At 37.2% G+C, this 27163-nt stretch overlaps 1 protein-coding gene across 3 annotated transcripts in view; it reads right to left on the bottom strand.

The window, feature by feature from the left end:
- ATRX (ATRX chromatin remodeler) overlaps nt 1-27163 on the bottom strand; it is an 85843-nt gene that overhangs the window by 42963 nt on the left and 15717 nt on the right. For 2 of the 3 annotated variants that reach the window (XM_064159376.1, XM_064159378.1), the window contains 12 exons: nt 26194-26246; nt 24897-25021; nt 23511-23630; nt 19766-19875; nt 17646-17713; nt 13331-16239; nt 10592-10670; nt 3922-4052; nt 3248-3427; nt 1575-1668; nt 929-1037; nt 107-286 (listed from right to left, as the gene is read on the bottom strand). In XM_064159376.1, the coding sequence (XP_064015446.1) occupies nt 107-286; nt 929-1037; nt 1575-1668; nt 3248-3427; nt 3922-4052; nt 10592-10670; nt 13331-16239; nt 17646-17713; nt 19766-19875; nt 23511-23630; nt 24897-25021; nt 26194-26246 (4158 nt within the window). The remainder of the gene's footprint in view (nt 1-106; nt 287-928; nt 1038-1574; nt 1669-3247; nt 3428-3921; nt 4053-10591; nt 10671-13330; nt 16240-17645; nt 17714-19765; nt 19876-23510; nt 23631-24896; nt 25022-26193; nt 26247-27163) is intronic. The other variant, XM_064159377.1, reaches the window with a different exon arrangement.

Raw genomic sequence — 27163 nt, forward strand, 5'->3', positions numbered from 1 at the left:
TAAATATTTTTAAAACTACCTATCAAATTAAACTGAGGCAGAAATACATCATCTGAACATCATCAACAGTTCAGCTTCCTCTCATTTCACTAAGAATAGAGCATACCTCTCTTAGTTTCTCTCTCTCCCGTTCTCTTTCTGCTATACGTTTTCTTCTTTCTTCTTCTTCTTTAAGTGCATTTTGTGTTTCTGTTCTAAGTTTATCATCTTTAATAATTTTCCTTATTTTCTTCCTGCCTTTTCCAGGAGATTTTGAATCATCATTTTCCTCATCCTCAGAATTACTCTATTACAAATGAAATAAATTAAGTATTAGCAAGAAAATAATCCCACAGACCATGAAATCCAACATTTTTAGACAAGTAAATTTTTATGTACAGAGGTGAGAGTACAGCTCATTCAAAAAATTATACTTTTTAAAAGAACAATTTAGCCAGCATGACAAAAGAAATGCCACCTTAACTATAATGTATTCTGAGACACTGAAGATAAGGCCAGCTGTACAAAGTCAATGCTAATGGTAGGTACTGTTATAATCTGACGGTAGCTAATGACTATTACTAAAGAACCATTTTTCTGTTCCAGTGGTGCTTGACTGGACCAGCTATCATCTACACCACACAGAAAATGAAACACTAATACTAGGAAAGCCTTAACCTACTATGTCATCTTCTACATTTAGTTTAGAAAATCCATTTACTTGGAAGATACTGTGAATTTTTATCAAGAAATGGGTTTAGCTCCACTCAGTGCTTTCTCTCCACAACGGTGCCATTTCACAAGCTTTAGCACTGAAGAAACACGGCAAAATCATGTCATTTTTTACTTTCTACAGAGCTGTTTGAGATATTCAAGTCCCTGAGAAAATATCAAAACTTATTAATTCACGCTACACAAGAAATATGAATTTAAGAACACAATGTAGTACCTTATTGTTGTTTTCACTTGAAGAATCCTCCTGAACCTTTATACGCCTTCGTTTCTTTTTCTGTTTGTAGCTGCGCTGGTTTTCTTCTGCCTCAGCTTTCTTGGCAGATCTGATTAAAAAAACAATCCAGAAATCCAGAGTATTACTGATAAACAACGATTCATTGCCTCACTGAAAAAAAAATCTAAAACCAGTACACAAACTACACCACTAACTAACAGAATATAAACTGCCTTTTGTGCAGTCAGAGGTTTACTTCTAAGGTCCTTCCTTCTCCTCAGCTCATTCAACACACATAGTAACAGCTGACTCCAGATCCTGAAGAATCTCAGAATTGCTAAGTAGTAGTAGTTTTCTACTTCAATCTACCATGTCTGAATAGAGATTGTCATAAAAATGCTTATTTTTTGTTAACCTTTTTTTTCACATTGGCTCATCAAACTGCTGTGTACCACATACTGTGGTACAAATTCAACATTCTCACATTTGCTGGAAAGCTCATTTTTTAGCAGATACCAAGTTACAGACAAAAACTATCAACAGCTTTAAGGACTGATCTTTATCATTTACCATCTCACTGCCTAAATCACATTATTAAAATCCAAAACCCAAACACAAGATGAGCACAGTTAAGTGTTATTTATACCTTGTTCTTGGACGCTGCTCATCTTCAGACTCACTGATTTCTTCACTAACTGCAGATTCATGAAACTCGGAGTCATCTGAATCATCACTGCTCACTTCAAGAAAAAAAGTATGATATCATGTTGGATAATTACTGCAAAGTTAGCAATATTACACACCTAATTATACAACAAACTTTCTAAGATCAATAAGCACTGTAAAAGTTCATTTTAGACAGTGTGGGAGCCATTAAACACACTAATAAGAAGCAACAGGAATATAAGGGTAGAGTGGAAAAGCTTAACACATAAGCACACAAGTCCTGCGTGAGCAAGACTTGAGATCTTCAGGCATGAAAACATGTATGGACATTTTACATGCAAATGACAGAGAGCATTATCTTAGAAGGTGTCACATTTTGAAGGTCTGGAGGAGAGAACATAGTGGGGGACAGCACAGAACTTCAGAAAACAGATGAGTGGAATGGCAGCTTTTGTTTCAAACATTTCACATATGATTTCATAATCAATACTTCGCTTACTCAAACAACCCTTAATTAATAACAACATATGTAATTATATTACTGTATTTGTGGCTTGATGTTTCTTCAGGTAATGCAAGTTTAAAAAGGACTCAGAAGATAACTAAAAAAAGCAGCATTAGGTAATCCTTGCATAACTATTTTTAGGAGCTCTCACTGGCATTTATAGGTAATTAAGATCATCATGCCATTTCACACCTTTAGAATTTTGGCTTGACCTTGAACACAGTGGAAAGCTTAACTGTTTTATGGGTAACAAGGCCTAAAAAAAGCATTGTTTTGTGTTCATGAGGAAATGGAATATTAATAATACAGGGCTGACACCCAGTGAGCTGAAATATATTGTTCTGGCTGAGCCTAGTGCGCTCAACACTTAAGAATCCTAAGAATTGGTCTGGGTGCATCTTATCAGCATATTGCCACTGTAATTTAAAATTACTTCTCTTGAAAGAAACATTGTTGGTAGAATTATTAATTCCATAAGGGAGGAAGAGCATGACTATACACTCAAGATAAAAATGAGTTGTCATGAAGGCAAGCAATAAACAAACTGCACTGCATCTTTCACCTAGCATTAGTGCAACACAAAAGTACTGTGTACCCTGACTTCCCCTGGCCACAGAATTGTGCAGCATCTACACTGACCACCCCCCTCCTCTGCTGAGAACTATTAACTGCAAGGGGCTGACAGCTCCTTTGTTCTTGCATGCAGCCGTGAAAAGGAAAAATCCAAGTCAAGCATCATTTCATAGTGCCATCTGCTGTTCAGCTAATGCACACAGCATTCAAATTCCAGGATAGTGACGTTTCTGAAGCACAAGGCTCTACTAATAGTGCAAATTAAAGAAAGAAATTACATAAGGGACAAAACTATTTTTCACAAATGAAACATGCTGGGTTTGCCTTTGTTATTTAAGATTAATATTCTAACATTCAGCAAGATTAATTCAATTCAGAGGATACAATAAGCAGAGCTGCATTTGTACTCAACGTTTTAAACAAAACACAGAAAATGGAATTTCAGATTTAACACCCAAAAAAGGTTTATGCAGAGATTTTTACATGACAGAGTTTTGGGTCTCCATTCTGATATGCTTTGGGGTTACTCAGAGAAGCAAGTACATTTTGTGACAAAAAAGGCCAGAATTACGTACCTTTCCTTCTACTTCTGCGCTTCCCTTCTTTTTTCTCTTTTGGTTTCACCTTTTTTTCTTCACCAGATTCTCCATCGCTCACTGTCAGCTTGTGCCTCAGCAGCCTGTGTCTGTATCTGGGCTTCTTTGATTCCTCTTCCTCTGACTCCGAATCAGAATTATCTTCTTTCTCATTCTCTTCTGTCAGAGTAAAACATGCACACTGATCATTATTTTTCTTAGTTAAACCCAGTATTAAGATATGAATTGACGTAAGCTAAATTCTTTGCTTTTCCAGGTAACTATGAGCAACAACATACTGCTGTTCCCTCAAATCTCAAGTACTTTATGGTGCTGAACACTTGCAATGTCTGCTCCAGTGACTGTGTACGTTAGTCAGATCTCTGCCATGCATTCACACTTCCTACTGCTCTGTCTAGATTATTCCTCACAAATCCCTACATCTCAACTGGTTACAAATATCAGACTGTTAACAAAAAAAATACATTTATAGGAGCTTAAGAGACCATAGTCCCCGTGAGCATGTACAATGACCTCCATTTGGCAACTACTTCTTAACATCAATGACCTTTGTTGAAAACTAAATTGAATCATGATCATTTTCCCAAGTGACCATGGAAATTATGACAAGCCCTACAATATTGCTTTTTCCCCAGATGCTTTTCAGTGCTCACCATCATCTGCTGCGTTTTCAGTTTGTTTTCCAATTTTCTTTTTTCCTTCATCTGATTCATCATCTGAAGATGCATCCTCATCAGAGGAAAGATTTGCTTTGATTTCTTCTAAAAGCATTTTCTTGGCAATTCTTTGAAGCAAAACAGAAAAAACTATTTATTCTATCGTTCAAGGAAATCTACAAATGATAACTGTAATCCCATACCATTGAAAATATCAAGAAAAAGGCTGAAAGCTGGACAAGACATGATAAAAAGTCATTGGGGCAAGACAGGATGTATCAGCAAAAACCTCATGTTAAATGCAACGTTTTAACTAGCTTTTAGAACATAAAGCTGTACAACGGTTCTTTAAAAAGATGTTTCCTGGTTTACAGCACAACTGGAGACAGCTAGAAAAAGTACAATGTTAAAACATTTTGCTTTGTTCATGATCTATTTGGATGGACTCTTGTTAGTCCTGGAACAGCCACCTAGATGAATTCTAACTGTAATAAGGATATGAGGATGTGGAAGACCAAATCCTAATACTCAAATCATTCCCTCCAAAACCGGTTATCGCGCTTACTTAATTTAAATCAATGAGATTCGTTTCCTGAGGCACTGAATCGACTTGACTACAGTATATGTGAGCATTAACAGGTTTAATAACAGCATATCACTGAACACACCTTTAAAACAAGGAGAAAAGTACTGTTGTAATATGTATTAACTCGTAAGTTAACCTAATAATTTATTACCCTACCTCAACATAGAATGGTAACATAGAATGGAAGAGGAGGCTCAGGGGTGATGTTATTGCTGTCTACAACTACCTGAGGGGTGGTTGTGGCCAGGAAGAGGTTGCTCTCTTCTCTCAGGTGGCCTCAAGCTGCATCAGGGGAAATTTAGGCTCGAGGTGAGGAGAAAGTTCTTCACTGAGAGAGTCATTGGCTACTGGAATGGGCTGCCCAGGGAGGTGGTGGAGTCACCGTCCCTGGAGCTGTTCAAGGCAAGATTGGACATGGCACTTGGTGCCATGGTCTAGCCTTGAGCTCTGTGGTAAAGGGTTGGACTTGATGATCAGTGAGGTCTCTTCCAACCCTGATGATACTGTGAACACAGTTGGAGGCAAGCTAATTGCCTGAGCCCAACTAAAAGAGATGCCCTAGTACTTGAGGAAATTCATGTCTCAAGGCGAACTGCTACATTGTGCTTTGGGTAAAAACCTCACACTGAACCCCTCATATAACTACAAGCACTTGCCTTGCAGTAACTAAAGCAAAACAATCAAACAAAGAAACAAATGTGTGCATAGACACATGCAAAAGGTTTATCAAACACCGTGGGGCCTGTATTTCAGAGAAAAAATATGGCTTATTTCCTCCTCCACAAACTGTTCTCTCTTTCAGCACAGCAATATTTTCAGCTAACATACAAGAAGTTACTATGGAAAAAGGAATCTATGCAAGGTAAAATCTGAAATGATTATGTCAAAAGCATAGCAAAATAGTGGACTTAACTGAGAACTCATACTTCCAGGGGAAAACAAAACAAATCCTGAAAGAATGCAACCAGGCCTTCTTCACATAAATACCAGAACAATTACAGTTTTCGTTCCACAGTCATCAATTTCAAACGAATGGGGTTTTTTTTCCATAGATCAAACTTGGTCCTTCTTGCCTTTCAAGAGAATTGATGTACACTGTACATACATATCTCTGAATAAGAAAGCTTTTATGCCAGTCAAAACAATAGTTGAAGTGCCAGGAACCTAAACCACATTCAAGCTTCACTTGGTATTGGCAAAGGAACAATGATCTCTGAAATACTGCTGCTTACACATCAGAAAATTACACTGTTGGGTTTTTTTGTGCAGCACTACAAAACAGATTTTAAATGCATTTCATTTTTCAGCATGTAACATGTCCTTAAAACATACACTTTTCAAGGGAATTTTCCCAAGGTACCTCTCCTAACACTTCACACAGTGGCAGTACATTTTCCAAAAAGATTATAATGGTAATGTATATTCAGTTATTATTAAAAGATGGAACTTAAGAGTGCTCAATGAGTCATAGACTCCTGTATCCATCAGAATCCACACTCTCTTTTGAGAAATGTCCTGAGAATGAAAACCTTTAAACCACACTACTCTTGGTAAGCTTTAATTCCATATATATCAAAATAACACAGTGCAAATGCAGTTAAAGTCCACACACAAGTAACATCCTCTTCCAAGTATTTTTTGCATTAGGTCCTTCCAGGGGTTTATTTTGTTCTTATTTGGTTGGTGGTGTTTTTTTTAAACCCCATCACAACACTTTTAGTAGCAATAGGAATAAATAGTTTTTCACATAAGAAATAAAGACAACTTCTTCCAACTCTTAATGGTAAAAAGAACTTCTTCATCAAAATGGAACCACTTGAAATAGCATAGATTTGCTTCGCTTTAAAAGCTTTTAAGGTACATTATAACGAATCCTGTGCCGAGAAATACGAACAGCAGCAGTCTGGCTACATTTGTCATTTTAAAATAATAACAGTATCATCACCCAACTTTTGCTTTGGAAGAGAAAAAAGTAGAAACGCTCTAAAGAGCTGCAAAACTTTATAATTCAATCCTGAGAGTACTGCCTTTAACTTATTTTGGAGTGCCCTCAGTTGCATTAGCAAAGTTAACTCGTATATGGGTAACAATACTTACCTGCCACACAAGTCACCTTTAGAATTTAACTTTGTATGTTTAAATAAAGGTTGACTTTGCTTCTTAACAAAAGATCAGACACATTTCTAGTTCCTCTTTTCAGAGATTTTAAGGAGACAACCAAATCAACCCAAATGTATCATCCATCTGAAAGTGCTACACACAAAACCTACTAGCCATAAACAGAAGATACTGCTATTTACTGCCTAAGCATCATCACAACTAACAACCAGACTGGGTAAATTTACTAGTTTCTAAATAAGTATTTGCTATTGTATGTTATTGCTTTTACATAGAAAATTAGAGCTCTTTTTTTTTAGCTAGAAGCATGATTGAACCATTTGAATCAAACTAAGATGGAACTTTGTTAGCGAAATTGTGTTCTACCGGCATGTTAGGCTGAAGAGTGTAAGATGCCAAGATGTTTAGAATTTAAAAGACTCCTATTTTTAAAGTAACTCCATCTCTGGTGGGAATTAAAAGTGTAAGCAATATTACAACCAAACGGAATAAGTCTTGTAAATAAATTTGACAAATGACTGCTGTTAGCAAATGGCTTATATGAATCAGAATAAATTGCGAACTGGATTTCTGAAACAGGTTTTAAATGGAATTATGTGACTCAGGATAATCTATCACATGTTTATTTTAAGATAGAAACCCCATTGAAGTGACCAGGTTTCTAAGCTAAGAAACTTCACAGGCTAGCTTTAACATTTTAATTCTTGTACTAACATCAAACTGCCAAGTACAAAGAAAAGCAAGCTAAAATAGCATGAAAACTCCCTCGCTCACACTGTTCCCAAGAAACCCATGAAAATCAAAAGATACCGAGGTATTTACTCAAGTCAAGGACAGAAAAGATATCTTGGCCAACCAGATGTAACATTTGAACACTATAAACACATTTAATTAAGCAGCACAGAGAGATGTTTGACCTTTCGCGCAGGACTTCAGGTAGTAAAAAAACACCAACATAAACTCCCCTTTACATTTCATTCATTTCTGCTGCTGCTCTGCTGTGACCTTCAGTGTGTCATGTTGCCTCACCCTACTCCATCTTATCTACACATAGCATGAGATCTGGATAAAAGGCCATTTTCCCAACTGGTATTTATAATTCAGCTGTGCACAAATGACACCAACAATATGCATTAATAATCAACTCTTTACCATCTACTTTTTAACTCAGGGTAAAACAAAACAAACAAAAAAACCAACAAAACATTTTTAAAAAGGAGAGAGGAAAAATGGGTGTCACCCAGGAGCAGTTTAGTCTACATATAGGCCTACTTGGAATTACCCTTCAGACATCTCAGCAAAAATGGAATAATAGGTGAAGCCACTTGTGAAGTAGAAAGTAGGTCCATCTGGTAACTTCCACCATTCTTGTTTGTGAATCTTTAAGTGCCAATATAATGGACTGATTTATACTTGCCCAAATTGTGGTGAGATCATAATAACTGTAAATATCAGTCAATTATTGTGATGTATTATCACCAGTTAGACTTTAGAAATTCACACACAGTGTTCACAAATACCTACTAATTATAATTAGAAACAAGGTTGCCCAAAACAAGCCTCTGGAGGAGGAGTGGGAGGACATTTTTACGCGGTTAAAGCCAGCATTGTTCCAGCTACAGAATTAAATGAGCCTTTGGTGTATTACTAAAAAAATTAGAACCACTTCAAATATATTTTAAGAGATGAACATTTGGATGAAACACCATACACATTTAAGGAAAAAAAATAATGGAAACTGCCAAACACTAAATGCTGTCTTTGCTGAAACAGTCTGATTTTCAAGCTGCCACAGTGGTATTAAATTAAATGCTTGGACAAGAAAAATGTTTTACAAAAATTTATTGCAACCATCAAATACTTAAAGGCATTCTGCATGAAATACACTATTAACTTCTTAATAAACAAAACTACTGCAAACATATTAAACAGTACCATTTAAAAGATCAGAAGGACCAATAATAGATAATTACACAACATAAGATGAAAGCATACAATACTGTATGTCATATTATGACCCACTTGGATATTGCATCTTGGCAAAGATGATTTCAAGACTATTAATATTCATGTCATGCACATCCAAAGGTATGCAAATAACAGAACAGCTAAACTAGAGATCTGCAAACATGAGAGTTCCCACACTACACATACCCCATAGCTACTACATATCCTCTTTGGCCTGCAAGAAAATAGGCAACTTATCTGAATAGTAGGTAAACTACTTAAACACTTTGTGTTGAGTAAACAGAAGAACAAGCTTTTAATTTCTCAAAATTTGTTCCGTCTTTTTACAGTTTATGTATCTGATTTTGGTGCCAAGTACAATGTGATGAACGTAAAATCAGACTTCGTATGTCTGAAGGTTAACATTACTAAAAAATACCTCCTCATCTCATTAGTATAAATTTGAAATATCTCCTTTAACCGCCAGGTTCAAAGATTAGGGTAAAAAACAAAAGTACAGAAACTGATTTTCAAACCTCAAATTCATAGTACTTATTTACTTGTTAGCAAGTGGGTTACTTCATTTCCCAATATAACTCTTCAACTGATAATTAGTATCTGTTGGTAACATTTGTAGTTATCAACCAGAAACACTTAAGAAGCAAACAAAACAAAAAAGAAGGAAAAATTAAAACTAAAATCAATCCAGGATTCAAATCACAGCAAATCTTACGTTACCATGTTTTGCTTATGACCCTGTGCTGTCAAGTCCCTGAAGAGCATCCTTCTTCGAAAGCTGAATAATTTGATTCAATTTGATTACTGAAAACAACCAAGAACTACAGCAGCGGCAAAAATTTGACGCCACTGAGGTTCATAAAGGATAGAGAATGATGTTTTGAAAATTTACTTCAGCCACAGATCAAAACACAACTCTGTGAAACAAAGATACTATATTCTAAACTAGAAAGGCTCCAAAGCAGAAAAAGACTCCACCAGCTGCTGTGCAAAGCTATGAAGCTGGTCCCATACATGCTTAGAGAGAAAAAAAACCACAAAAAAATCAGTTTTTGAAATACTGTATAAAAATGTATTGAATAACTCATTTCACTCTAACAACTTCCAAAAGGAAACTGTGGCTCATCATGGAGTAATCCTTCGTGTTGTGTATCCACTCGTCAGAAGATGATGCATTTACATTTTCCAGCCAAGATAATTTTGATTACTTTCAATCTCTGGTAAAATAGGGCATCTGACCTAACTGTGTCTTAAAGAGATTCATATTCATTCATCTTGAAATTGAAGTAGTATGTATTAAGCCCCAACTCTGAAAACAGCTATGCAAAGAGCTAAAATGTCTAATTGTCTCTGTGATACCAGTCCAGCCCACACACAGTGCTTGTAGAATCAGGGTCTTAACTATGACATTAGTCACTTCAGGTATTCTTCCGTCGATTAAAACTCAGTTTAATAAACAGCTGAAAATATTTAATATTATTTTCTCTACATCTATGTTTTCTATTTACTGAGAAAAGGTGATTTAATTGTTTTTTTTTTCAAAGAAGCAAATTATTTAATAATAATAATAATAATCAAATTCAGTCTGAAAATACTCTAGCACTGCATACTGCACAGATGCAAATCTTTATTTTCTATTCATAGAACTAGCTAAAATTCACATTGATCAGCAGTTGGTTTTGACCTGCCTGAATGAAATACTCATCACAAACTTCTCACTGTGAGTATGAACACAAACCAGACAGTGCTGCAGTGCACTTATAACACACCCTACGCAAGGTGTGTTAATTAACACTTCTAAATACTTTCTTTGCATTTCTGGATTTTGGCCTCTGCTTTCTGGCCCCTTGTTCAAACTTGCGGGAAGCCCGTGAGCGAGTCTTTACAAGGCAGGCAGTCGTGGTTTTCACAACCTGCTTGCTCTTCCGTTGTGCCGGTTTGCGCCCACGCCTAGGGTGTGTTATAATCTTTTTTAAGTCCTTATGGATGGTATCATACCTATTCTCAGGATCGTCATCATCATCATCTTCCTCCTCCTCCATTGGAACAGCCCTTGATTTAGTCTCTGCCTCATCTCCTGGGGAAGGAAGGGGAAACAAAAAGTTTCAAAACTCAATACGTGTAAAAGCAGCCATTAACTACACAGCACATGAATCCCCATTTAAAAACAGCTCAGTAATAGTGCCACTATTCTACTAGCAAACAAAAAAAGCCAGCTACCCATCTTAATATGTAAGCATTTTCCTATCCACTTAAATGGTACATTTATAGCTTTTTTTTTTTATTATAGAAGTTTGAAACACTCAATAAAAGTACCCAGCTTTTCAAGCAGCACTTTTAGCCACACTATGCTTGCTACTACTACACCCAACTTGCAATTTCTTATTACATGCTGTGAAATCTGTACTTCTAAACCAAAACAGACTCAATACTCCACTTAGGAGTCCAAAATTAAGATCCCCAAGAACTTACTAGCTCCATTTCAGAAACTCCATTACTGAATTTACATAAATTGAAAAGAAAACCCAAACAAATGTTATTCCAGAATCCTTTCGCAAACTTAGGAGCTACCCTGTTGCCATTAAGTGTACTTCACCACCACAATCCTCACCTGTTGCTGCTTTCAGATTACCAAATCAATGCATGCATGTCTGTTGGTTATGTGTGAAGACTGACATTTTGACAAATACGTCTATCATCCACAGTGCAAATTCAATGCCCAGCTGCACTACAGGGATACTGTCTCACATGGAAAGCACACTGAAACCAGTAGTGTGGGAGAGAAAGAACAGCATGGTGTGATATAAGCTGCTCTGCACTCTCCTGCCTCAATCAGAAGAATCAAGATCTCAAGGCCTTTCTCCTTTCTTTTCTCTTGCTCTTCTGACTTGTACGGAAGCCAAATCTGTTAGCTGGTAAAATTAAGCTTAGAACAAAATGTGAATGAACCAATACCTTACCAGTCCTAAATTCTATTGTTTATTTTCTATTTGTGGGGAGAAGATTAAAATTAGGCTAAAAGAAGCTCACTCTGAGCACTTTCAAGATACACTTGTTCGGCAGTCAGACAGATGTCTGACAAGACTGTGTAAGAGGTGCTCACCAAAAGGCCCTGACTCTCAGGCTTACATAAATACAAGTGTCCTGCTGGTTAAACCAGATTCTAAGTCTCATTTTAACAATCAACCTACAGAGCTTCCAGGACACACATTATGCTAAAAGCAAACTTAAGAGAAAGGGCACATTTGCTTCCCCTTAAAACAATACAGGCATAATCTCATAGAATCATACAGTAACTAATGCAGGAAAAGTCCTCTGGACATAGTCCACTTCAACTTCATCCTCAAGGCAGAGCTAACTCCAAAGTGAGGTCACCTTTCGCAGGGACCTGATCAGTCCAGTTTTGAATATTTCCAAGGAGAGTCCAAAATTTAGCAAGGTGTAACCATCCTCAATGTAAAGAATTTTCTCCTAGTATATATTCAGGGTCTGCTTTGCCAAAATTTGTATCCAGGGCCTCATCCTTTCATCACTGACAAAGCTTAGTTTTTGCTATAACTTCCCATTAGGTCATCAGGAGACAGCAATTAAGACTCTCCATTTTTGGCATTCTCTTTACAGGGTAACTAACCATTTCTCTAGCTCTGCTGTCAATCATTCCACATCATCATCTCATTTTTCTGCTTTGTACACTGTCACCTGTCTCTCATATCCAGTAATTATCCAATCTTTACACTTACAACTTGCAAATAAAATAATCACTCCTACTGCCTCAGACACCTCCTGTCATACCCTCACCATCTCTCTCCTCTTGGGCCATTTCAACATCAGATCTACAAACATACACTGTCCACCAGCAACTTTTTTTTTAAACTACTTGGCTTTGATGGTTCAGTGATACAAAGTACTGCTGCATGTAAGTTACTGTCACTAAGTGCCATCAATTGTCTGTGGGAAGTGTTGTAACAGCCATGGCAGCCACCACACATGCATTACTATGCAAACCACTCATTATTTCCAACCTCATGCAGCACTGGCATCACTGGGAAAAACAGTGCTCTGGCAGCCATCAAGGAAAAGCCTTAAAAGCCCCTATACTACATGCACAGACACAACTACACCTACTACATCAAAGGACCCTGGAAAACAAACATTACAGGGCTGTGTAGCATGCAGAAAAAGAGACTTGTTTTCTGCTACTCTACAATGATGCAAAACACCATTCATCATACTTTGCTTTCCTACAGGGCTCTAAACTCAAAGAATCAAAGCACCTGTGAAAAGCAACTTTTTCGTCTGCATGAAGATCATCTACTTGATTTTTAAGATACTACAAGTATTCGGAGTCATCTCCAGCACACAGCTCCGAGCTGACAGATTTGATTTCACCAATACCAATCAATTAGAAGCAGTTTCTGCTAAACAGACCATGGGTAGCCAAAGAGAGGAATAGGCTTTTGAAAGCTGTGGTGCACATAAATGTCTGCTGGAATTACAAACTAGAGCTTCTCAAGCATCTCCACGGACAGTGACCTAACTTTTTCCACAAGTGACAAGCTGTGCAAAATGAAATGGGTGCTTCCAAAATCAGTATCAGAAATTCTGTCTGCCAACATGTAAATGCATGATTACCTACCTGGGAATATTTTCACTTCTACATTATTAAATGCTACCCCAAAAAGAGATTTCCTCTATTAGCTTATCAATTATATGTGTAGTTGAGTATTTTTTGCACACCTGATGACTGACAAAATCCGACACCAGCAGACAGCATTAAGTTTTCAGTCACTGGCATAATTTTCTGCTCATCGCTGCTTCCAAGACCTGTTGAATTCTGTTCATCATTTTCTTCCTTATCAGAGGAGGAAGAGGAAGTGACAACCACCTTCTTTTTCGACACTTTGTTTTTCAAGTTACTCTTTTTACTTTCTTTCATTGACCCTCTTTTAATCTTTTTCTTACTGTCTTCATATGCCTCCTCATCAGAAGACGACAATGAGTCATTCTGCTCCTTCTTGGAGATTTTCTTTTTGTGACCTACTTTTTTCTTTTCTTTACTTTCCCTTTGTTTTTTCCTCTGTGCAGCATCTTCTGAAGAACTCTCCTCTTTTGGGGGAGATTTCTCGGCATCAGAGGATAAATCTGTCTGTACTCTTTTAGGTACTCTCTCTCTTAAGTTCCTCCTCCTCTTTTCTTTACACACTGGATCGGTTTTAGTTTTGTCATTTTCGTAAGAATTGCAACTTCCTTTCTCTGGACATGACTTTTCCACATCAGAAGAGGAATCATCTTGTTCCTTCTTGTAACTTTTCTTCTTCAATTTTTCAGATTTGTTCACTTCACTCTCTGATCCTTTTTTATTCTTGAGTCTGTCTTTTGAAGAATCAAACCCGCGCTCTTTCTTTGCAGATTCCTCAGTACTCTCTGAAGAAGAATCTTCCTGTGCCTTTTTCAAATCCTCGCTCTTAACTTCGGTGAGCTTTGCACCTTTAGGACAACTCTCCTCTTTCTCCAGCAAAGACTTCTCAGCATCAGAAGACTCCTCATGCTTTCCCTTTAAGTTTTCTTCCTTTAAGTCTCTGTTTATGCTTTCTCTACCAGCTGACCCTTTTTTAGCAGTTTTTTTATCTTTAGAAGAATCATTAATCTCCTTCTCTGGGGAGGATTTTTCAGAGTTGTCATCTTCAGAAGATTTATCTCTCTTCTTCTTCAAATTTATCTTTTTCTTACTGCTTACTTTCTTCCTCTGCTCTTCTTCAGAGGAATCATAAGTACCTTCTTTTCGTGAATATTTTTTCTTAGCTTTTTTGACAGATTCAATTTTACTCAAAATCTTTATTTCTTTTTCTAACTCAGAATCATAGTTTGAAGAATCTGAATAGTTTTGTCGTTTCTTTTTAGCAGCAGCTGCACTTTTAGCTGATTTGCCTCTTTTAGCATCTAAATCTGAACCGGAACTGGAACTTTTTCGTTTCCGTTTTCCATTTTCATCCTTTACTGGTTGATTCTTTACAAAATCTAAACTCTGATCATTTGTTGGTGCTTCACTGTTGCTGTCAATATCTGAAGAACTGCGACTCATCATAGCTACTTCTTTAAGAACAGCTGGCATCTCGTCAGAATCTGAGCTATGATCTACTTCATATGGCTTTTTTGACTTAGAAACTTTCTTAGGGCTAGGACCATCAGCAGAATTGTCAGAAGAATTTTTATCATTTTTCCTCCTTGGCTGCTTTGATGGTTTTCTCTTACGTTTCTCATTAGACATGTCATTGCTATCTTCTTCTGAATTTGATGTTACAGGACTGATGTCTGTCTGACGCCTCAGAGGTGTGGTCTTCACACGCGGGGACCTCCTGAGATCAGAATCCTCTACACATAAGACACTGTCGTTCTCTGGGGAAGGTTCACTGCCACTGTCAGCAGTATGATTTTGTTTTACAGACTCAAAGTTTTCTGCTTTAGGCACATCCTTATTTCCCTTTTCTAGACTCCTGCCCTGATCTTCAGCTTTAACTGCAGACTCTGAAAGGGAAACAGGAGTTAATTTTACAATCAGTTCTTTTGTGCCTTTAGCTGATGATTTTAACTTTGTACCACCTTTGGTATCTTTTGCAGGAGTGCTTGATTTTGTATTTGGAGTCTCATGATCTGTTCCTGTGTTTCCAGTGTCTTGCTCATCTGATGTAATCTGAATCTCCATAGCAGATTCTAAAGTCTCAAAGATATCCTCAGGAACAGATGAGGGAATGGACACTATATCCATGTCTAAAGCCTCTGTACTATTGGGTTCATACTGAGGTTCTTCATTTCCACCAGACCTTTTCTCTTCACCAGAGGTATGTTTGGTGTCTGTTTGCTCCCTTGTGGGAACACTTTGATCCATGGGCTCACTGTCAGGCTGTTCCGATACAACTTTTTTGTGTGTTTTTACAGTGTCATCCTCTTTTGATGCCACACGCTCCTTTCCTTCATCTTTTTTCACCTCAGTTTTTTCTAATCTAACATCAGTTTTTTTCTCTTTGGTATTTTTATCCTTGATTTTAACATTAAAAGCTTGAAGCTCCAGATTCAGTTCTTCTTCTAATGCCAGATGAGTTTTTTTCATGTCATTCAAAACAGATTTAAATGCTTTTAGCTGACAAAGTTGCACCGCTGGGCTCATTTCAACGTTTTCTGCAGCCTTTTTCAAAAAACTTATAAAGCTAGAGTTCAGGTTTGTTGTAGTTTCAACTAGCTTTTTTGTTTTCTTCAGCAAGTCTTTTGGCACCATCAGTGTTTTGTAAGAATATGTTAGTGAACCTGAATATGAATCATCCAGGTTTTTTTCTTCACCATTACAATTTGAGTTATTTCTCTTTGGAGAATACTTGACTGTATGGTCATAGATTTTACTTTTTTCATTTTCCACTCTTATCTTTTTTTTGTTTTGTTGCAGCAGCTGTTCTAAATTTTCAAAGACACTATCACAGGCAGTGACCAAGTCCAACAAAGGCTCTGGATGGCAAATATAGCAGTGCCATTGGTTGTTTTCGTCTAGTATAGTTGAGAGTTCCTTTCGACCCAGGTTGCGCAAAATGCACTTTTTACAGAAGGCGTTATGGCAAAAGTCACAGCAAATCAGATTTCCACCTTCAGCACACCACCTGAAACGAGACACAGGAAACGTAAGAGTCTTGGCTCCTTACCAGCAAAGCAACAAATTCTGAGGTGTTTGTGTATTTGTCATTATCTGATAAAGAGCTTAAAAATGTAGATGATAAACAGATCCGTTAAGTGAAAGCATTGGTAAATGCATGACTGAAAAGCACTCAGCTGAAGTCACAAAATTAAGGTATTATATTAACACCTCACAAAGCTGAAACAGTCAGTAAATCCCAACACAATCTCATTACTCATTTTAAATAATGGAAAACATTAATTGAATTTTATTTACCATATTACTTCTGAGACTTCAAAAACAACAAAACAAGTGAATTCTTTTGTTTTACAGGAAAAGGAAATAGCTTAAAGTCTTACTAGCCCTAACTGGTGTATTAAAAGAGAAACGCTGACGGAATTTCAGAGCAGAAGAGGCCACAAAATGATCAGAGGGCTAAAGCCCATCTCGTACAGGCACAGGCTGACAGAGTTGGAGTCATTAAGCCTGAAGAACAGAAGACTCCAAGAAGCCCTTAGAGCAGCATTTCAGTATCTGAAGGACTACAAGAGAGGGACTTTTTGTTAAAGCATGGAGTAACAGGACATGGATGAACAGTTTTGAACTGGATGAGGCTGGATTTACATTAGTTATCATGAAGAAGTTCTTCCTGAAAAGGGTAGTGAGGCACTTGAAACAGGCTGCCCAGAGAACTCATTGAGGCTTTGAGCTTGGGAGTGTTCAAAGCCACATTGGACAGGTATTTGAGCAATCTGATCTAGTAGGAAGTATCCCTGCCCAAGGCAGCGAGACTGGAACTAGACCATCTTTAAGGTTGTTTCCAACCCAAACCATTTGATTACCCGACTAGGACAAACACTTATTATCAAAAAATACCCAAATCAACCAAACAGAAAAACCCACTAAAACATGTTTTTTGATCTCTATCTGGATTCAATAGTCTTTGATAGTGACTTGAAAAGCAGCTGACAAGTAGGCTCAAAGACTGGATTACACATTTATATACTTGATATGAGAATAGGGAAGTACTGAAGTGGGAGATGCCTCTTGAAAACTAAGTTTTCATGACTCACAAGACTTAGAATGTCAAATTCCATCCTCAACGTTAAAGTATTTGAAAGGCAGCATGCAATTTAGTTTAAAATGTCATTTTTACAACATTTTTGCTGATGGATTTCTTTATTAAATGTTTTCCTGTTTTTTTTAGATATATTTATTTATTATGTTTTCCTGTCAAGTGCTCAAATAATTACAAACATCCTGGGTTTGAGCATTTCTTGGTGAGAAACAACTGCTGATTAAGACCTTATGTACTGATCTTTATCTGTCACTAATTTCACCATTGCAAGAAAAAACAAAACAAAACCCAGGGGAGCTGCAGGTGTTACTTACCTACACTGCTCATCCATTCCATCTGAATCACGGCTGATGTCATCACTCATGTAATACTTGTAGCAAGTCTATAAAGACAGGACAAGGAATGTTTTATTGAAATCCAAATGGATTTCAGCAATTCCTACAATTTCAGCAACTATTAAAAGTCATTAAAAGCAGCAGCTGCAAGGTCTTCAGCAGTCTATCCCTTTTACATTTGCACTGATCTAAAAGACACCGTCAATAGACAGGACAGGTCTTACACCATGACTTCTTATTTAGATGGCTCAAGGTCTGTTTGAAAAATTAAACACGTTTTTGTTGATGGCTGTATGTTTGCATATTTTGGAACATCAACTGCTTGTTTCTCTTCAAATTTATTACATTGTTCCCATTTATTTCCTAGGTAAATCAACACCACTTCTTCCCTGACACTATTAATCCTACACACATTATGATGATCCTTATGATAGCAATTGATCCCATAAAGTTTTAAGAAGAAAAGTCTTCAGTATTTATCTTGATGTTAACACCCAATCTCCATGTTCAAACTAAGCATTTTCCTTGAAAAATTGGTAACAGTAAAAAACCATTTTTACATGACTCAGCTAGTAGTAGCAGTGGCTTCAGCTGTGGAATTCTTTAAAATAAAGTTTGAAAATGTGGCCTTTTTTTCCCAGTTGCTATTACAGAAGGTTCTCCCTGACTTGAAGCATGACTTTGATCCCTATCAATACAAGCTATCAGGTAAATTCTGTCTTTTAATCCAGAAAATCCATGAATTCAGAGACCAGAAGAGGCTTCAGCACCTGAACTTACAATGATGACGACTCTGTATCTGGAACACTGTTACATACCTGTTGAACTAAACTAAACAAACAACAACAAAAAACATGATGCTTAGATTCTTGAAGGAACGTCAAAGGAAAACAGCTTCTCAACTCTGGGACTTTTTACCTAAGCAGGACAATAATAAGGGAAGGACTAGGTACAGAAAGTAATGGAAGATGAAGAGCGCACAGAAGAGGGACTTCCATCTTTCCCTCTCACATTAATGTAGGGCCATATTCAATTAAGTGACGACAGAGGATTTATGGCAAACAATACAATTATTTATTGGAGCTCAGTCAAGAGCTGCTACTGGATCCAACACTCTAAAGAAGCTCCAAAAATCACTTGCAGATATCAAAAGAACATGTACAGTTTAGGACTTTCATGCCTATAAAGAAGAGTTAGGACTCCAATCCAGACTGCAAACAGTTGTCTCCTAAGCTGATTTTTCTAAAACATGTTTTATAAAAGAAACAAGCTAGAATGAATGGGGAGGAGAAATGAGCCAGACCATTGGACTAGGCGGGCATGACTCAGACACTCTGACAGTTGAACAGGTAACATTATTTGGGAAATGCGGGGCAAACTTTGTGTGTATTGAAACACAGATCTCTCTCTTTGTCTTTAGAGGTATCTTCACACACGTAATCTCTACCATGATAGAGATAACAGAGATATCTCTACACCTCTTTGAAAATTAAGGAGTTTCCAAAAGAGGTAGGGATGTTTCCCTCTTCCCCTGTTCCCCATCTCTTTCCATTGCAGGCACTAAGGGCCTAACTGAAGCCACCACAAAACCATGTAGCTGAGGAACGAGATGATGGTTTTGGATTAAAAACTAGACCATTATTACAAAGGCTGCCATGAATTAAATAAGGCAGGAACTGTACACAAGATGAGACAGCTTTGAAGCTATTTTTCCACTTTTTATTGCTATGTTGACTTACATACAATACCTTACCACGAGATCCAGAATTAAATGTACTCTCATAATTCATGAGTAGTCGGCATAAACTTCAGACAGATCATTTAACATAAAAAGTGCACTAAAATTACATCTTTCAAATTGCAAAAGCACATTAAAAGAAAAATAAACCACAATGAGTTTAACTGGGGTATAAGAAAACAAGAATATAAATTTATAATTTGTATTTGCTTCCTGCTTTTAGTTTCCTGAATTGTAACTATTAGTTCTGAGACATTCATGGCTAAAAATAAGACTCCCACAAAAATCCCACCCAAATCAACTAATGTGACATTTCAAATGAAAACAAGCAGTACAAACTGCAGAACTGTTTACCACATACCTTACAAATAAGAACTTTCAGTGTAGGATGTCTATAGATTGAATCCTTCTGAAAATGGTTCACCTGTTGCCCACAAGCTGTACAGCTTACAATTCCATGTAGTCCTTCCTCTATAGAAAGGATTATAAACCACATATTAATTGCTTTAATATTTTTTCAAATAATCTGTATATAGCTGATTAATTTTCTTCTAATATTTTCTTCAACTATTTTGGCCTGTTATGCCTTTATTTCTTTACCACACTGCATTAATCTTTGTGTAACCTCCATCCACTCAGAGTGAAAGAACTTTTCCTCTAATTTCTATACTCCACTTAGAGTCAAGATATCTTTTCTTTTGTAATTTATTTTCCACTGACAGTTAATGTGGATTAACTGGTAATCTATCACAACACACCTAAGAGTCATCACTAAAACTCTTTTAAAGTAGTCCTGATAGGGTGTATGACCTTTCTCATTTATTCTTCACTCATATAATACCATTCTCATTGCTGTTTGTATTATGCTATCTCTTTGACACAAGTCTCTTTCTCAAATAAAAATATGGGAAATATTTACAGGAGACATATGAAATCCTTCTAATAATGTCTGAAAAGTCTTTTTTCACTTTTTGTTCACTTCTTGATGGTAATTTTTGTTGGTTTGGGGTTGAGTTAGTTTTATTTTTTGAAACTACAGTTTTGCTAGAACACAGATACTCTCACTGTCTTGCTGACTGCTCCCACAGTTCGTGCACTGCTCTTCTGCTCTACCTACATTTGGTCACAAGAATGTTTTTTAATGTCAATCATTCAATTCACTTCAAAGGGAGGTGATCGTGGAGTTGGGAAGCACACTACATGCCAGGCAGTTTGCAGTTAAACCAGCTAACTGATACTATGAGACCATTTTGTTTTCAACATTAGTGATGCCGTCAGGAGAAAGGAAAATCAGTTCTGAAAGGTCATATAGTCAGTCCATGCACCTTCCAAAACTTAATTTGAGTCAAGGAGGCAGAAATTTGACATAGGATGACTTAACTGTGGCCTTCCCTTTACTGTCATGTTCAGTAAGCAGTACAAAGGAATTAACTGAAATGGTTAACTTAACAGTTACAGTCTGAGTACAGACTATATACATATTTATTTAAATAATCCCTACACAGAATTAGAATCAAACATCAACACCACAATGTTATGGAGCTGAATGCATGTTCTCAAGATACAATATCAGCTACTAACAACTTGCTACTGAAGCACATTCTCCACTGGGTCACAGATCAGTAAGAACAACTAATATACTTTAACAATGCAGTGAGAATAGCAGGTCTAGAATTCTGAATATGAGATTTGTGGTGTTCAACTTCCGTGCATGCATGACTGCATGTACTGCAGAGCTCATGGACTGGTAAAGCACCTCTTATGACCTCAAAACTAGCTCAAACATCTGTTTCAAACACTGCTGGTAAACCTGAAGAAATTTATCCACCACATCATACTACCTGGAAAAGAAAGTGCAGAAGGTTACCCAGGCTTTCCCAAACCTTTTACATGTGTAAAAATCACAGAGGACAACAGCCAACTGAGGAATAAGTTGTTTTCAAGACCCAAGCAATCTCCTCCTCCTCTACAACTTTAAAAGGATGCTCTCCTGTCTCTTTCCTAAAACCTACAAGCTGGCATCAGAAACAAGAGGATAATTTCTGAGGCAAACCTTTGTTAACCGTGTTACTACTACAAATTATGATGATGCGAAGAAATGAAACAACTGCTAGTCAACCAATACAGTGAAAAAACTTTAAAACTATTCCTAACTCTAAGATTTTTAGTAGAAATACCTAAGTATTCTGTAGTACAAAACTGACACAATGTCTCCTAGACTCCGGGGTAAGAGCATCTGGATGCCAGAAAAGCAACAGCTCTGTCACTACTGCTTTCTCTTGAACAGGGCACAGAAGCTCTGCTAAAAATGTGAATACATACTCCACAAAGAACAAGACAGATAGGCAATTTTTGTTGCCTTTATTTACTTGCATTGTGCATAGAATTCAGGATCTCAAGTGGCTGCTACTACATGCTTACCTTAAACCAGCAATGAATAACTTGGTACATGCATGGGCAGGGTACCTCACCCTAGAGAATGTTAAGTGCCATTTTGTGTAACAAGATTTGCTATGAGTGTAGACTAAATGGATTTCCACTACCTCTTCTGTACAGATCACAACATGAAACTCTTTTTCATACACCTCTAACCCAGCTGCTCTTAAGGCAGACTGAACTTGTGTCCCTCACCAGGTTACCTTTCCTGATCTGGAAATGGCGACAGCACAAGAGGAAGCAGTACCTATTTCATCTTCCCGGAAGCTGACGGGACCTTTACACACATATTGGATACTTTAAAAGTCAACCCAAGGACTATCAGTAATGAAACACATACACCCAAAATTGCCTGGCTTAATCTGGCTTAAACAAACTTCAGACTTCCAAAACTATTATGCCAGGCAGCAGTACATGATTAACCAGTCCAGATACACAAAAGGCGGCCTTCAAATTCCCTAGGGATGGAGAAAAAAAGCTGAAAGCACAGGTCATACAAACTATCCTGGAAAGCAGACAAAGGCCACAGAACTCAAGTAGAACAGTTCTATCTTTTTAACACCATAACCCTGAAGATTCCTGTCAAGCCTTTTGTGGAATTTTTACAAAGACAAAGAGGAAAGCATTGCTCTTTGCTGAACAAGACATCATGCAGGGATGGAAAGAAACTAACTGTTGAAGATTAATAATTCAGAGAAAACATTACTGCTCAGACTGTGATTGAAGTCACGCATGGCTCCAGATGTGTATAGACAAGCACATTTCCACACAGTCACGTTTCATTCCTCTTCAACCACAGATGAAGAAACAACACTCATTAAATCATAGTAAGACTTTAAAAAAGAGCAAGTATCTCAAATGATGCAATGGAAAGGATGAATAGTGTGTACAAGAGCTATCTGAGTCCAGTGGTTATTGTTGTATGTGTGAACTAAGACACTGCCAGTAGTATTAAGGAAAATATCTGCCTTCTTGCTGGCTACTTTGCATAAAATCCTCCCTCTCCTTTACTTTTTGGAAAAAAATAGGAGATTAGTTTCTGTTACCACTATAATCTACCTGATTGCTCCTCAAGTTTTACCAGTGGATATGGAAAACTGGCTGGCAGAGCACCTCTTCAAAGATAATCCTTAGGCAGGCCCATTGGTAGGGAATCTCCCCTAGATTCTGGGGATCGCCATCATTTCAAAACAAAAAAAAAGTCTTTGGATTATTAGAAGCTTTAGGTTTCTTGCTCACTTGGTGATTGGTAATATGCCTACACATATTCCTGCTCAAATATGACTGCTTTCTTGGAGAGTCAGTGAATGTTGCCCCATCCATCACGTTTCAGCATAGTTCCTTAAAACAAGAATACCTCAAACACCTGATTGCAATCAAGCAACTGTTCTGGACACAAAGCAAGGGTACGTATGGAGCACCTAATGATGCATCCTATGCTGCTGAAAATAAGTTTAATGAGAACTTATCTTAGCTTTCACTGCTGCATTGCAGGGGCAGCAATGGAGGCTAATTTCAACCAGCTAGAATCCTTCATGAACAAAAAGCCAGAAGAGTGGAGGTATTTTTAGGATAATTTATCAGAAATAATGAACAATTTGAAATGTACCAAATGTGGTCATGAGCAACAATCTAAACCCATTTTAACAAATGCTTTAAATTGTATTTACCTCCACGCTTTTTAGGAGCTTCAGGTTTCATTTTAACGGTATTTCTGCTTCTAAATTCAGGCCCTTTAAAATCATCTTTGTCTTCATTCAGCACTGGCTCAGGCTGTACAACCACTGTACCTAGAATAATTTCATTTAGAAATTGGAGACTATTAAATGAAGTGCAAAAGTCCTGTTTAAATAAAAGCCAACATAGTACCTTTAAAAAAAAAAGTGCAGTCTCTCCACTAAAACTCAAAGTTTGGAATGCACAGATCTTCACAGGAAAAAAATAAAAACAAACAAAACCACCAAGCAGGAAACCCCACCACATTTTTCCCTACGTTCAGTTTTCGGTTGTAGGGAAAAGACTGAATGGGCTATGAAGAGCAAATTCTGCTCTCCCTGCCCTGGCCCAATACATACAGAATAGGACTGTCCAAGACTATCATACTGCTAGGTGTGTGTGCTACAGGGATTTGCAACACAGTGCTACAAATAAAGGGATTTGGTTAGATCACTTATATGAATCAAAAGCCTTATAGGAACTACACTTTTCTTGCTGTTTTCCCCTTTCTAACCAGTCTCCCTCAACATGAAATAGATGAAAAATCAATAGAATAAAACCCGGTTCATCTTACAAAACTCAAAATTTCTTTTGTTTTTTAAACAGAGGACTAACCAAAATCATGGGAATTAAATTTTTTTTTCCACTGAAGAGCTCAGTATTCACACTTTTGATGTAAGAACAGTGGAAATAAAATAATATTCTGAAAAAAAAAGTAAAGTGACTGCTTTTAAGTACTGGAAATCATACAGTAGCTACATGCTACTGCAGTAGTAGTCCCTACCTACAGTCTCTACTGTAGCTTTAATAGGTAAGAAACAGAAGGGATTGATCAAACTTACACTGTAGTTAAGAAGAGAAAGAGGTAGGCTTATAGTATTAACTGTTTAAAAGGATGCTTAGAACTAGAAACTAGATCAAGTAATGACATTTCCTTCACTCCGGTTTAGTTTTGCCCTAATCTAATTGTCAAAAACCTCAAAGACATAACAGTAAAATAAGTAAGTCTTGAAAGGGACAGAGTTCAAGACTTCCACAAAAGAATGAAGTTTATCTCATTTCATGTTGAGATGCCAGTAAACATTTGAAACTAAGCCACCAGCACAGTCACGCAGACTGGTATGTGCTGGGTCCAAAACCAAAGGTGCTTGGTTTCCTCTTTTAAAATGAGTGTGCAGTGTGTGTGTGCTTGAGCTCTAGCTTCTACGCTTACATATAAAAGCCAGCAGGATGTAACACAGGCACTTTACTACTACATGTGCATTCTAGTTAATTATTTAGGCTGCACCATAATCTTGTCTGATTAGCTGAATTCAGAAATAAAGACAGACATGAACTACCTTTAGGCAAGCTTTGCATATCAACATCATTTTCTGAGTTTTCATTTGAAATATCTTCATTTACAGTATCATCTAAAGTTTGTTCATCATCTGAGCCAACGTATTTTGTTACAACTGTAGGTTTCCTGCATATACAAAAAGAAAAAAACAAACAAACCATAATGTGACAAACAGGCAAAACTGAGACTTTGCAAGTAGAATACCAGAATTAAATTAAGCCATTGTGAGCTGGGGTTCTCCAAGTTATTACAATACATAAGCTGTAGGCCAATTTTCTTGTTAGGAACAGGAATTCTCCCCTCTGAGGTAAAACAGAAAGACACACTAATAAAATAGTTCTGTTTCAAATGCTTGCTGCATTTTTTTATTAAAATCAAAGTTTGATGTGTTTTTTATGAAGGTTTTCAGGGAAATCACACTTCTAGGAAAAAGCCTACATGAAACAAATGATTGTCTGCTCAGGAATTTTATTCATCACTCTGAGTTTAACAGGCAGAGCAACAGAACACACAGACATCAGCAAAAGACAACAAGCAGCTTGGCAGAAAAGATGCTTGTAAGGAAATAAAGAATACGAAGAAGGAAATTAAAAGCTGACTGCTGAATAAAAAGACCAATTGCCAGAACTGCACACAAACATAATTTAGAACTGAATCTAGTAAAATTAATGAATTTACCATATTATGGCACAGGAAAATAACTACGGAAGGGAAGGGAAGGTGCAAGCATCATTTTCAGTAGTCTGAAGGTAATACATGAACTACTGCAGGGTACTGGTTTTGTCTCAATCAGGCATAGCATGACAAATGTATGAGTGAAAATGCCCTTAGTGATAGAAAGGGAGCAAAAATATCAAGACTACATAAACAATATAAATCAAATAGTTCAGCAGGGCACTAGATTCAAAGATGAGGGAGAAATTAAAGCCAAATATAAAACTAGACTTGTAACTCTGCAGTCCTCCCACAATAAGGTACATAAAGCCGTTTTATCGTATGACCCAGTTAACAATTCTGGAGGAATTCTGCATATAGGAACAGCAAGAGTGAAAAACAATTGTATTAACAGCTTTGTCCTGGAGATAGAGGATAACTTTGCTGTGTTTGTTAGTAAACCCCACATTTTATGATCCTGCAAAATGGTTTGAATTTTGATATCATTCTAAGGTAATTTTTTAACCAGCACTCTGCTAACCGGATGGACTCATGCTGGTGCATACTAGAAGTAGCCGGTTTAGTGGATGGGCTTTTCCAGTTCCACATGCCAAAAAAGCAGTTTATTTATTTTCCAAACCAACCTTTTTGAACGTGATGATCCCACAGATTTGGTTCTTTCCGAAGAACTACTGCCCTAAAAAGAGGAAAACATTGAAGTCAATACATCTGTGACCAAGAAACCTGTCAACAAAGACAGTTTCTTACTAGAACACATCTTGGAAGTCACCAGTACTCTTATTAAAAAAAAAATAATAATCAAGAAAGGCATTTTAAAAAGTGACTCCTGATTTCAGTAGTCATGCCAGCTCAGGTCATCTAAAGCTATGGATTTTTGATCAGTAGGAAGATCCTGAGAAGACACAGTTCTTTAAAAGAGACTTAAAAATAGGTGTCATCAAACTCTAAGCCACTAATGCTCCTTATGCACGTATCTTAAAAGAAATGGAGATGGAACTGTTACAAGTTGAGATGTTCAAAGAAAAACACTGCAGACATTGAGAACTGAGGCATCATGAAATTGAGGAAATTCTCAACTTGTATAACCTGCTGAAAGTTCTCTCAGCTTTCCTAAGGAGGGGCTGAAAAAGGTTCCTGATCACTGGACAGTCCTATTCATCAACAGTTCTAGTGCTTCCTGCTCTGTGGATTTTTGCTGCAATATTAACTTGCGTGATCAGCACACTCACACACCCACCTACTTCCACATTCCTGTGCACTTCTACTTCCTTACACTCACCTGGGACCCCTCACAACACTTAAGTGACTGCAGAAGCTGCTGCAAGTCTATGAATGTTTCTCATCCTATTTGAAAGAACCATCATCTTTTCTGGCATACAGATAAGGAGGGTTCTTGAGAGCTGGCATTAAGAAGATACCACAAGCATGCACCAAAGAACTACCAGGAGAATATAGACACTTATTATCTGGCTCTTATGCCAGAAAGACCTGGCTGTCTTTAAAGAAAATCTGCATTTTAGAGGTTTCTGCCTGCACATCATAAACTAGGTTTGGGCAGTATCAAATAAATAACTGAATTTTACTGCAACAGAG

Source organism: Pogoniulus pusillus, chromosome 19 (assembly GCF_015220805.1).
Source record: "Pogoniulus pusillus isolate bPogPus1 chromosome 19, bPogPus1.pri, whole genome shotgun sequence".
NCBI classification, from domain to species: Eukaryota; Metazoa; Chordata; class Aves; order Piciformes; family Lybiidae; genus Pogoniulus; species Pogoniulus pusillus.